Raw genomic sequence first — 13367 nt, forward strand, 5'->3', positions numbered from 1 at the left:
GCCTGCTCATGCAGAGAGTTATTTCCTCTCACGAAGGCGCAGGACATAAATGATAGTTGGCTGCTGGCAGTAGTTTTTGGGGAGTGTTCAGGTGCAACGTTTTGGCTGAGACACAGATGACATGAGGTGACAGTGCGCCTTCATTGGCACTAATTCTTTGATGTCGGTTATTTGTGTCGGGAAATTAACTAACCAACAACTTTGTGTTTAGTGCTAATTAGTTAATAATAGCATGCCAACACTCTAAACTGAGACAGTGACCATGATAAACATTACCAGATAAACATCAGCATGTTAGTTGTAGTCTTGTCAATTCATTTTCATAAATGTAAACTTTTTCATCTGCCAAAAAAAAGACATGACACAGTGTTTTCTTAAAATAAGATTTTTAATATTACTTATTATCATAAAGATATATTTACACACTTTACAGAAATAGAAAATAAAAACACAAAGCTACGCATGAAAGGAAAAAATAAAATAAGTACTCCAAGAGCTAAAGCTTATCTTTTATAAATTAGAAACCAAAAGTTCAAATATGTACACAGTATTTCAACCATTTCTGATACACTTGTTTTATTTATTTATTTATGTCATTTATTTTTGCCCAGTTCAACATCAAAACAGAGACAGGGACTGTACATTTGGCCTGGTGAGTAATATGAGCACACACCATAAACAGAATATAAGTTTCAGGAGTAATACATTGTCTTTTAAATGGTATCTGCTTGAGACCTAGTAACACTGTTGCGATGGCGTGTAAGCCTACAGACTGCATCTCTCCTTGGATTGTTCTGAGTGTAGCTGATCTCGGACACAGTGGTTACATAGATGGAGAATGTGTCGCAATCAAGGCAGGAGGGGCCTGTGCTATTCTGGGTGTAGGAAGTCTCATTTTGAGGCTCCAAGATAATGACAGATCTTAGTCATTTCCCTTGGGAGATAAAATCTAGTTATCCTTTGGATTGCCCAGCCGGTGGAAATGTGTGAATGCATTGGATTGAATATCAGCCACTTGATCTTGCAGACACCCACTCTGAAGGCCAACATGATACAGTTTGATGGGCTTAGAGATTCACAAGGTAAAATCAAGGAATGTGTTGCGTGCCAACTCTGTTTCCACTTCCACAATGAGTGAAAAGTTCAGTGTCGTTTTAAAAGGAATTTAATCTGGTAGAGAACTGAGTATAGAATGACAGTAGGATAACAAAAACAAACAAACAAAAAAAACCTTGTGTTTTTCTGTGATCTTCTTGTGTTGGGGTTGTGCCTATAGCTATTGGGAAACAGAGATCAATGGCTAAGCTAATATTTTAAAACCTGCTGCTGGCTTATTCTCGTCTCCACCTGTAACACAAATCTATCCCTCTGCTCATCCCCACTCCTTACACACTCCCAGCCAAATGCATTTGGACAAAAAGAACTAAACACAAAGGGGTAAGTTCTCAGAACAAACATTTTTCTACCAGGAAAACATGCTAACAAGTGCATAGGAACATTACTCAGGCCTTGTGATGGTCACAGAGAAGAGGAACTGGAGAGGAAACATTGAGAGGATAGGAATCGTTTCTCTTGTGTAAGCCTTGCTGGAAAAGACCATTAAGGAAAATGGTTTTGCTCCCCGAGCATAATGTATTGGTTTACCATTTCAGTTTGAGCCTGGACGTGCTTGTCCTTCCACACCACAAGGCCCATTAACCTGATGTGCAGGGGAGGGCTGTGGGCTATGATCTACAAGAAAAGAATGCCTGAAAGCTTTCACGTGTCCACGACATATTGTGCTGCAGACTACTTTTCTATTTTGTTACATCCACAAAAGATACAGCTTTTCACACTGTATTCAAAAAGTAAGCTTTGGACAACCAGCTAGACAAGAATCAGACAAAAAAATTGTCACAATACACTGGAAAACCATTCCATACCAAGAGACTCTTGTTTTCAGGGTGTATTTTTCCAGCAGCATAATGGAATTGCAAAAGTGCAGCCTTGCGAACCCATACAGAGAAGTCTTGGAGCAAAGCCACGTCTATTTGTTGGGACTAGTTGACACCAGAGGCTTTGGATCAGCGGGATATTTGGCTTTTGATTTGTTTTTTTTGGATTCAACTGATAACCAGACCAAGATTAAAAAGAGTACTTTACATAAACATTGGTTTGCTCTGGTCTCTGAAAGGGCAGCATGGCTGGTGCAGATGGTGAGGATACATTCATGAAGAACAGTGCGGATACAGACGTTGCTCGGCTCCGTAACAATAACTTCTGAGATGGGGAAATATTGATTTTAACCCCTTGTCATGACCCAGTCTACTTGCAGCATCCCAACTCCTGCGGCTTTGAACTTCCATCCCCAGCTCATATCTTCCTACTATCTTCCCCAATAATACATGAGACATCCTGAGCAAAGCTGTCTCACTCCCGAGGAGCATTAATGAAATCTACATCTCTGTCTGAGAGGGTATGAAAAAATAATGGTGGAACTGAAATTATTACTCTTCACAGTGCCCTAGGATTTAATACATTTTTAATCACGGTGATCTTGGCTGGGTGGATTACCACTGTGATTTTAGATGCTCTCTTAATAAAAGCTTCTCATGCTGGGACTGAGAAGACTCTGCTTTTTTATTATAATATTTGCATGAGACATGGCGAGAGGGAAAATGTGTTGGAAATCTAGGTTAACCTACCAGTTGCTTGTGTGGTCAAAACTGACTTGAAACAGGAGTGTTTGCTGATTGAATCGCAGTGGATTGAATTCAGATTTCCATCTTAAAGGTGAAGTGTGTAAAATTTAGGGGGATTTAGTGGCGTCTAGCGGTGAATTGCAGATTACAACCATAGAAATGTTATCCCTGCTAGAATTCCTTTAGTTTTCATTAATCAGGAGGTGATTATCTGACCTCTGCCGATTTATCCACAGACTCCTCTTCCAAAACAAACAAATCAGGCAATTGAAACAGCTATAAACACTGAATAAAGCATTTTCATGTTATAAATCAGTGAATCTCGGCTGCGGTTTAGCATCTCGGGGATGGGCTGCTCGCTCACAACATGCTCACCTTTTTCTGATCCAGACAATCAGAAGGTTTTCACCAGAAGCAGAGTAATTCATAAAGATCACTTCCTCTCCAAAACAAACAGACCCAGTAATTAAAACTGATAAAAAAAACTGAATAAAGCAGTTTCAGGAATATTTCTGATGCACTTTGGCATTACGCTGCGAGTGGCTAGTCCAACACATGCTACTGTTAAGTCAACTTTTTTCACCGATTGTTTCAGATCCAGACCTTCAGGAAGTTTTTCACCAGAAGCAGAATAATCCACAAAGGTCACTCCCTCTCCAAAACAAACAAACTTGAGTGATTTAAACTGCTATAAACACTGAATAAATCACTTAAATGTTACAGTGTAACTCTGATGATGCCCACTGCAGTTGGGCTTCTCACTATGGTGGCCACCGCGAAAACATGAATGGCTGTATCTGGAGCCAGTGTTTGGTTTGACCGTTCTGGGCTACTGTAGAAAGATGACGATGCAACATGTCGATCTCCTTAAACTAGTAACCTGATTTTTATGTGGATATAATTGGCTTATACCAAGGTATGGACAACAAAAATAGTCTTATTTTCTGGTGATTGTACACTAAAGAAAACATACTTATTATATCATATTCCATTTCTGCCAATATATCCCCCTAAATCTTACACACTGGACCTTTAAAACCTAATGAAAAAAAACAAAGAATTAGGTAGTTGCTCCGCACACCTAATACACAACAAACAATTGCAAGGTGGCTGCTCTACAGGTTACAGTCGTCATATGTTACATGAATACACACTGAATCAGCAGGGGTTTGAGGATTGGAAAAGGGGGAAGGGTGTGGTTTCAGTCTAAGCCAATTTAACAATGAGCTCAGACTAAGTGGCCCCGGCCAGCCTTGGGGAGATCCATCTGAGAAAGATTAACTCTAGGATTTAATGAGCGTAATGATCAAAGCCACGACCACCTGTGCTGTGGTAGGGCAGACTAGAAAGGCAACTGTACCCGACATAATGTAGGGAAAGGACTAGAAAGGACTGAATCTGGATACATGGCTATACTGGTGAATACATAGAGGGAGAGTAAGGAAATATACGAAAATATGCTCATATAAGCTTTAAATGTCCTGTATGTTTGTGTTTTGTTAAATAAATGCACAAAATAGACTGCTCTAGTACAAGCCTCTATCACAGCACCCTGAGAAAAAAGAAATGAAACTACTTAAACACAGAAATAAACATAAACAGTAATATATTCCAGTATGATGGAAAGGCATAGCATTTCATTAGTGAAAGATTTCGGTCAAAGGGTCAAACCAGCCGTATGCTGAATATTAAAACAGCCAGAGCACTAGTGGTAGGCCGATCATGTTGGCATATTAACTGAGCTGATATTTGCTTTTAAACATCTTTTCTTTTTTTTTTTGGTCTAATTGAACTGTCCTCCTCGCTAACATTGACTCATGTGGGATTTCTGTTTGCAGAAATTTAAAAATGCATAATGTGTCAGTGTATCAAGACTTCAAACAAGAGGTAATGTGTTTCTCCCTAACCTTTCATTCCTTCATTCCTGGCAGCATTGTGGAGAAGGTTATTATTTGGCACTTCATTAAAAGGCGAGGCAGCCTGTCGGTGGAGCAGACTGCCCCTGCCAGTTAACAGTCGTGTAGAGCAGCTGCACAGGGCAGCAGTGTGGTGAGAAGGCTGGGGATTGGGGACAGGATTGGGATTGGGATTTGGGGTCAAAGGACTCATCCAAGGTGGGACATGTTACAGTAACCTTGAGCGCATCGGTAAACCCCCCTAAGGTGTTAATGAGTTCAGAAACACCAAAATAGCTTTGGATTAAAGATTCTCCTAAATGAAGGAATTATTCAGTCACTTAAATAGATTGTTTCGACAATATGTGCTCTCTTTTCAGTCCAACTTTACTTTGCATGTGGACGTACTGTCATTAGGAGGTACAAAGCACCATTAATAATGATAATTAAGCAATGGATATAATGCCATTCAAATGTCTTGCTCTTTAAACACCTTGAATTCCTTTTCACAGCAGACATCCAGAGTATCATAAGTGAACTTAATGTTGTCAACTGTTAAAACTGACACTGCCCTTCCACATAAACCAGCGCCCTCTCCCGCTAGTAAAGCCGTTAAGTAGCTACACAGCAATGAAAATCAGCGGCTGCAGTAACCTTGGATCTGAGAGATGGGAATACCACACCGTGGAGAAGTGACAGATGCTTTAAGACTCAGATTGTTTTGACCGGGCTCCCTCTCCACCACATGTCATGCAAAGTGTGTGAGACACTCAGGGAGATTGCTATGATTGGGCTCTATTAAGCAAATGATAGGAAAAAAAACACTTGGGAGAAGACAGAGATAGATAAGTAGTGAGGGAGTGAGAGTAAGAGAAAGAGAGAGAGACAGAGAAATAGAGTCTGATAGCTCGGGCTCCATACCCCACCCACCCCCCTTCCCTGCCCCCAATTCCTCCTAGAGCTGAGGGTGAGCGGCTTGTCCTGATTTTTTGTGGACAGAGTTGCTTGAAGAACCAGCAGGTGCTATGGACATCACTCTTCAGGCTGGGCAAGCGTAGGCCCTTCGTTGCAAGGCCCCCCAAGGCAAAGGAAGAGCATAGAAATCAGAACCTGGGGGAGGGCGCTCAAAGCAGTGCCTGCAAAACAGGAAAATAACAGAAAAATGCTGTCAGTACGTGTTTCCAAAAAATCATTTCATGAGTTCTTCAGGCATTTCAATTTCCTCTCCAATAAGGATGCCCTGCAGGGAGTTCCTACACTGTAAAATCTGACAGCTTGACTTGACTTTTATTTAAAAAATGTACGAAACCCATCGCCATGAAAAATGTAAGTAAATGTAAATATTAATCTTAATAATCTTAAGTCATTTTAACATTTTATGTAATTTTTAAGTTTACTTATAATTTAGTCATATTTACTTAATTTTGTGAAGGTAGTGCAACTTAATAATGACAAGTTTAATTAAATCAATATTTACAAGTTTTAGCAACTTTAGTCAACCAAGTATACAGTGCTATATATCTGTATTATGTTGGTTGCAAACTAGTCTTATTTGTATTTTCTTAAACATGTTAACAAAACAAAACTTGCAGATCTTCTAACTTCATCACTCTTCATCAAAATCCTCTTTTGCGATGATCAGATTCAGTCAGACTAAATTGGTTTACTGAAGTTGCTAACACTTAGAAAAAAACAGATTATTTCAGTTGTCACTTTAAAGTTGCTACAACTACACGAAATGTAGTAAATACAGCTTAATTTTAAGTAAACTTAACAATTAGATATAAAGTAAACATTAATGAAGATTCATAGTCATATTTACTTTAATTTGTCAAGGCAATTAGTTTCATGAATTTTTAAAAAGTAAAATCAACTTATCAGATTTTACAGTGTACTTGAGCTTTTTCTGTGTTATACCCTATGTCATCTTGCAGCAGTTCGAAAACAGTAAAGACCTCGGACATGTTCCAACCAGATGTCATGGTCTTTGATGGAAAAGTGTGGCAGGGAGTAAGAAAAACAATTGTAGCATATCTCGCTTTAGAAAACACAAGCACAACATTATTCTACGCTCTGGGCTCTGGATCTCTCCTTAACAATGAAGAAATCTTTTATCTTCCCTTGTCTTTTATCTCCTCATGTTCTGTGATAATTTCCCAAGATTTTAGATGCAGTAAGCTTTGTTGCATGACAACAAGCTTCATTCATGTATAAGAGTCTGCTCTTGTTTCAAGACAGCATATTTCTGTGGTCATGTAATGCCCCCAGAGCTGATGCTCCATATATCTAATCTCCGTTGAGTTGTTGTTTGTTGTCGTCCTTTGTGTTTTTGGGTCCACGGTATGATCTCAGCGCTGCAGCCCCTTGAAGTCACACTACATCACAGACTGAGTGTATGGGAAGAGTTGCAGACCTGCTATGAAAGACTCATTCACTGAGCTTACCCACGCTCAGGGTCTCAAGGGGTTTTCATAAATTCCCTCCGGCTTTAAATCTGTAATATCCTGTCATCTTTTAGACTGTCACTGGCATGGCTTAGATCCAAGAGTTGTGAAGCACATTTGGATCTGAGTCTACTTTAAATGCTCAAAGAAGATGACCCGGGTCGCCATCTTTCTTCTCAGAGTCGCTCACATCTGGAATGTGTAATGATGAAAAGTCTGACTTTGCGTCAGGTGTCTTAGGAAATAAAAGAAGAGATGCTTTGACACTGAAATTAGGGGATGTTGCTAAAGAGTACAGAATTAGTGGACTGACACTGCCAAGTCAATCATTGTTTTTAATCTCTACTTTAACAGTGCTGTAATTAAGTTCAGGCAAATAATGACATATCCACATACAGTCTGTCTGCCTTCGAGTTTCACCAGCCCTCAGCTGGATGTCTCCATTGAACTGGAGCTTTGATCAAACAAAATGCATCTCCAGCTGCTTCCAGAAGGTGTTTTTCCCATCATCAGCTCAAAGTGAAGAAGAAAGCAGGACACATGAGGAAGAACAGAGTCTTAGATGGCTGCTGGATGGGTTGATGCTAGATAAGCATTAATTTCTTTAGTCAGAATACATCATATTAGGTGCGGTTACATGGACCCTAAAATATAAAAGACACTGTCTATAAAAAGTGTAAAATTGACACGCCGTACTGGAACACCAAAAACAGATGTTGGAGGGTACCTAGCGCATAATTTTTAGATATGAAGGTCCACTGACAAAGCGGCGGTATTTGACAAATTGAGCATGAGCTTGCATGTAAGACGTCACGGGAAAATTGGTAAATTGTTCGGTCTTCCGATCCAAAGGTGAAGTTTTTAGGGGTCATCTGTAATTTGCAGCCACATAAAATAGGTTACACTTATGTTACTTTTGAATTGTATTGACACACATAACCACTTCTTCTCCTCTTATACTTTATGTACTGAATGAATTAAATTTTCTCAATAAAGACAGGTAAAAAACTTCCTCCTTCTGTTGATTTTCAGCAGGTTAGATGCTCTCTAGATGTGCCCATGGAAAAAGCTAAGCTGGGATATGTAAACAGATAAAAAAATATCATCCATGTGGCTGCAACTACTCAGGCATAAAGTCTGACCTGTGGAGAAGTTTAATGTGCGGGATCATTTCCTCATTGCAGGTTGGTAGCATTATCACTGAAATGCTGCTACAGCCTGATTCCACTGTGTTCAGGTTGGGGTAAATTGGCATGTTATGTGAGGAAACTCTTCAATGAGCTGAACTATGTACTCAGGAAGAATGAGAGGAGCTGGAGTGGGAAGCTAACACAAAAAGGAAATCTTCAGCGTGTTGTGGTTAAGAGGTGTTTGCAGAGACAGCATTGTGACTCACTGAGCCGTCACTTTTACAGAGCTTCACAACTTCCTGTAGCTCCCCGTATTTGTGGCCAGCACTCTGGCACTGAACACTGAAAGCTCTGACCACTCAACTCGCAAAGAGGATTCTCACATTTTATTGGCAGACTGAGAAAAGTTGGACTCGTGTTGTCCTTCAAGTGCAGACTGCTCTGGCTCAGGCCTTACTCATTGTTTTCACTTTTTTGCTGAGCCTCGTATTGAAAGCGGTTCAAAAGGAGTCTTTTCAAAAACGCAAAAAATACAATAATGATCAGAAATTCGCTATAGATTGTAAAACCTCTGCGGCTGCTTTAGAAAAAAGAGCTCCTAAACTTTTAAAGCTTTGATCCCTTTTCCTTAAAACTGATTAACCATGCCTTGACACTCTCTGGCTGCAGCCTACTCTCGCTATGCCTTTAATTTATGGCGACCCTCTGCAGGTCAGTGTTGTATGGTCAGCACCTCCTGCTGGGATATTGTGTCGTGGTGAGTTTCCCTGTCTTTCACAGTGTCTGGGAGAGACATGTGAATAGGTCTTGTGCTTCTTTATGCAGTGACATATTTGTACTGCTGTTGCTTTCCATTCACAGAGATGTGCCAACATTAGCAAGTGCAACAAGAGTTTTAATCTGTATATATTTGATCATGTTTAATTAGCTGAAGTATGTTTTAGTTTCTCAATGAAGCTTGATCTGTTTTTATAGAAATACTGAGTTTGTTTTTGGTTCAGAAAAGAAAATCAAACTCTGAAAAGGTGATAAGTAAAATATTATCTCTGATTTTGGATGAAAGAGCTTTTACACAAAGACTTGTTTTACTTGACAGCAAGTTAAACATTCCCTCACCAGAAAAAGAGGTGCTGCTAGGAAACCCAACTCTACCAACTATTATCTTTGGAAAAAGGGGGTTCAATTGATTTTATTAGGTGGAGAGAAAAGATTTTCGTTAGATGAATTGACTCAAAGGTTAGGTTTCTAAGTATAAGTGTCTCCCATTTGAGGAAATAAATGACGTAGCCATGAAAACAACCTCTGTTGTACTATAAAAGCATGCAAGCTGGTAGGCTAAAGTCCAATAATCTGTTAAGACATGCACTTATTTTCAGTGCCAACAATAACATCCTTGTGTTTGAGTTGAGTCTGGCTGCAGAGTTTCAAGTGTTCCTATAAGAGTTTGAGTTTCCCATTCGTCATCGAAAACATCCGAACTGGTTCTGCCAACAAAGTATTTTAGGACTCAACATCATATTCCTCTCAGAAATTCCTCTATGAAATTGCGTTTCCTCTTTAGTCAGCAGTTATGATTTAATATATCGGGAAGTGCTTTTGCTTGTATTCTCTCGAGAAACAAGTAGCTCTGACTTGACAGAAAATTGGACGGAAAGTTGGTCCGATGCAGCAGAGATAGGCTTTTCCACAAGAATCCACTTTTACTGTTTGACACTGACAGTTTTATCACAGGTTTGATCTTTTCACCCCTGACCAGTGGTTGAATGTAATTAAGTATATTTACTCGAGTACTGTACTGTAGTACAAATTTGAGGGCCTCGTAGTGTACTTGATTATTTCCATTTTATGCAACTTTCTGCTTCTACTCCACTACATCTCAGAGGCAAATACTGTACTTTTTACTCCACCACATTTATTTGACAGCTTTAGTTACTAGTTACGTTTCAAATTTAGATGTTTCCTTGTTTGTTTTGGGTTCAAATACACGGTTTTGTTGTGAGAAACATGGTTGTAAAATGTCACGTCATCTTATTAAAAATACCTTGTTTTTTCGCCAGAGAATTGTCTGCAAAAAGTCCTTACAACTTGTTAAAAATACCTGGTGCTAAATGCTACTTATCTCTTTAAAAATACCTGCTTTTGTTTACAGAAAACTGCTCCTAAACATTTCCATGTCTTGTTAAAAATACCCTCATTTGTTTACAGAAAACTACTGCTAAATTTCCTGAAGTTGAGTTGTAAAAACCCTGTTTTTCTTTTTTTTTTCCAGAAAACTACTGCTAAATGTCTTGACATCTCGTTAACAATACCTGGTTTTCTTTACAGAAAAATACTGCTAAATCTCCCTACGTTTTGTTAAAAATACTTGGTTTTGTCCCCAGGAGCTGTTAACAGCGACAGCTGTTAAGTGTCCAGATTTGTTATTATAAATACCCAGTTTTGTTAAGTACTTTTCGTCCTTAAAGTACATTTTGCTGATTATACTTACATACTTTCTTATAGAGGGTTTTGAGTAAAGGACTTTTACTTGTAACAGTTTATGTTTAGAGTGTAGTATTGGTGCTTTTAGTCAAGTAAAGGATCTAGATACTTCCTCCACCTCTGCCCCTGACTACTATAAACTCACCTTGCTCTAGAACGGCATGGGCCCCTTGTGGGAAAGACGTGGCCGTGGGCGTCTCCTCTTCCAGCCGGCTGGTCTGTGGCTCTGACCGCCTCTCGCAGGGTTTTGCTGGACCATTTTTCTCACCGTAGCCGCCTCTTCCAGCTCTCTGCCATGCTCCGTGGAGGCCATGGGACCTAGAGGACACATGTAGAGGAGAGAGACCAGTTAGATGACCTCTCCACTAAATGGTATTTCACAGGCTCTTCTCACCCAGAGTATCACATTTGATTATCAGCTGAGTCCATCAGTGCCTATGGAAAATGTGTAGCATGATCTAAAGAGGGATCACAGTGGTAATGGATGAGGAAACAAGAGACATGTATAGATAAGTGTGAGAGTGTAATAGTGAGTGTGGGTGTGTGTGTGTGGGCCTCTCTAAGCCCACCCAGCATTGTAGCTCATCGAGTCAGTGTGGTGGAACCGAAGCACAGCAGATAGACGAGAAACCCTCGTGTCTCATGTCTCTGTCACTCTCCCTTAAGATTACAAACAGCGCCAGACCTTGCGGAGGTGCATCCTGTTGCAGTGTTTGATCCAAGATTAGAGATGAGTTTAATAGCGGTGTGTCTGTGTGAGAATGTGTGTGAATGTCCTGGGTGTGTGTGAGTGCACGTGTGTTTGAGAGCGATCCCAGATGTTCTCAGTCATCTCTCAATAAGTGTGGCTTGATCCCCTTAAGCCCCTCTTTTCCAAATGGTTCAGTCCACCTTAAGTGTCTCTATGACCTTCCGACCTTTCGCTAACCGACAGACCTCCTCAACTCTATTTTAAAGATTGTTTTGCAGTAATATCTTTACTTGTAATAGGATACTTAACGTGTGTGATCTTTCACACTACAGCCAGTTATTCAGTCCAATAAAGTTTGAGTGTAGGCAGAGCAAGATTTTTTTATTCGCACGTAAAAGTGGTTTAACGTCTCAGTACAGAGTTATTGTATGTATTAGAGCTGGGCATGAGTACTCGAGTACTTGATTAAGATGTCAGTATTTGTTTAACATACAGAGTAATGTGTAAAAATAGAGCTTCTTATCTAGCTGTGTGCAGTGTATGGCTTCACACAGTGCGTCATTGCCCTGCTGTCACTCTCTTTCAGTTTATCGTGAGGCTGCTGCTGCAGGAGTGGGAGCTACACCTGGGAGAATAATTGCGTTAGCATCACACAGCTAACATTACTCAACAATTATTTAATGGTTTAATGACAAGAGTCAAGTTGTTTTGGTGTTGGCGTGATTTTGTTGGGAATAATAAGCGGCTGCTGCTGCCCGGTGATCTTGTACAAACTAGACAAATGTTGAACTGACTGGGAGGTAAGCGGCTCAGGACTCCAAAGATGGTCCTTCGGTGCTAAGTCTAACCAATGTAAAGGCACTAACAGAAAGTTTTCCAATTTTTATTAACTTTGAATTAATTAATTGAATTTCTTTTTTTTTTTTTTTTTAGTGAGTTATCTATCGCTTTATAATAATTTAATATGAGTACCTGAGTTAGTTAAAACACCCACCGTTAAAACGTATTACTTACACAGTGATGCATTTTAACTTTACAAATAATTAAATGTACACAAATCTTCATTTATCTCATCAATAATGTTAGTTAACAGAGATGTGTAGATTTAATTAAAAGTTTATTTCATAATGCATTTTCCTCCCTGCCTCTTAAATTATCACTCTTCAAATGCCAAACCTCTAGTTCACAAGTCTCAAAACTGAGCCAAGATTACCCCGATGACATTATCAGGGATCTTTTTTAAAATCAAATTCATTGATAAAAATCAGCTGAGAATCCCCTCAGAAGGACACCTTGCTCAGTTTTTTTTAATTAATAGTATGTCTTTGATCCCTTCTGCATTTCTAAGACTTCTTCAGACACAGTTTAACCCCCTTTACTCACGAGACTCTACAATTTCCCGTTGGGTATTTCCTGTCTAATCATTGATTGACATAACTCACATGGGGTCATGACATTCCTGTCTCCTCTCCTCCAAGACACTGGCACCATTTTTAGAATTCCCAAGAGAATGAGTTTCTTCCAGTTTACGAAGGCTCGGGTGAGGACACAGCTTAAGATAAGTCAGCCAGAGACTGCAGAGGTTTAGAAAAGCGACAAGTCTACTGAGGACAACAGTTTAGCAGCTTACAAAAGCCATGATGATGCAAGGTTCCCTGGTTACTTAAGACTGTTTTCATCAGTTAGTGTATTTAGTTGTGGCAGAGTGGCGATAATACGGGCTGTAATATGAACAAACCACAGCGTGGTCTCTAAAACCCGCCCAATGAATTCAGAGCACTCATACTTCTCGAATAGCCAGTATGAACTTGTTTGAATGAAGGGCAGCTTACTTCAAGAGCAGAATTCAAAACACCATTAGGAGGAAGGTAAAGTCTGTCTGCAGCCTCTCTTAATTGTTGACCTTCAGCTGTGGCATATTGAAGACCTTTTAAAAGAACAACTCTCCACAGAAAAAGAGGAAAAATAGAAGTGTTTCTGGCCTTCAGTATTAAATGCAAGACTGAGCTAGACAGCTTGTTGAATGTTTTCGATGTATATCCCTG

At 39.7% G+C, this 13367-nt stretch overlaps 2 protein-coding genes across 2 annotated transcripts in view; one reads left to right on the forward strand and one right to left on the reverse strand.

The window, feature by feature from the left end:
- xpnpep2 (X-prolyl aminopeptidase (aminopeptidase P) 2, membrane-bound) overlaps positions 1–13367 on the forward strand; it is a 126926-nt gene that overhangs the window by 11470 nt on the left and 102089 nt on the right. The window lies entirely within an intron of this gene.
- Positions 370–13367, reverse strand: part of apln (apelin) — a 32523-nt gene continuing 19525 nt past the window's right edge. Inside the window, exons 2-3 of the mRNA XM_088080921.1 lie at positions 10777–10949; positions 370–5712 (exon numbers count right to left, since the gene is read on the reverse strand). Coding sequence (XP_087937047.1) covers positions 10783–10949 — 167 coding nt within the window. The 3' untranslated portion in view covers positions 370–5712; positions 10777–10782. The remainder of the gene's footprint in view (positions 5713–10776; positions 10950–13367) is intronic.

Source organism: Plectropomus leopardus, chromosome 8 (genome assembly GCF_026936395.1).
Source record: "Plectropomus leopardus strain MGB_pleo_1.0 chromosome 8, ASM2693639v1, whole genome shotgun sequence".
Taxonomy (NCBI): domain Eukaryota; kingdom Metazoa; phylum Chordata; class Actinopteri; order Perciformes; family Serranidae; genus Plectropomus; species Plectropomus leopardus.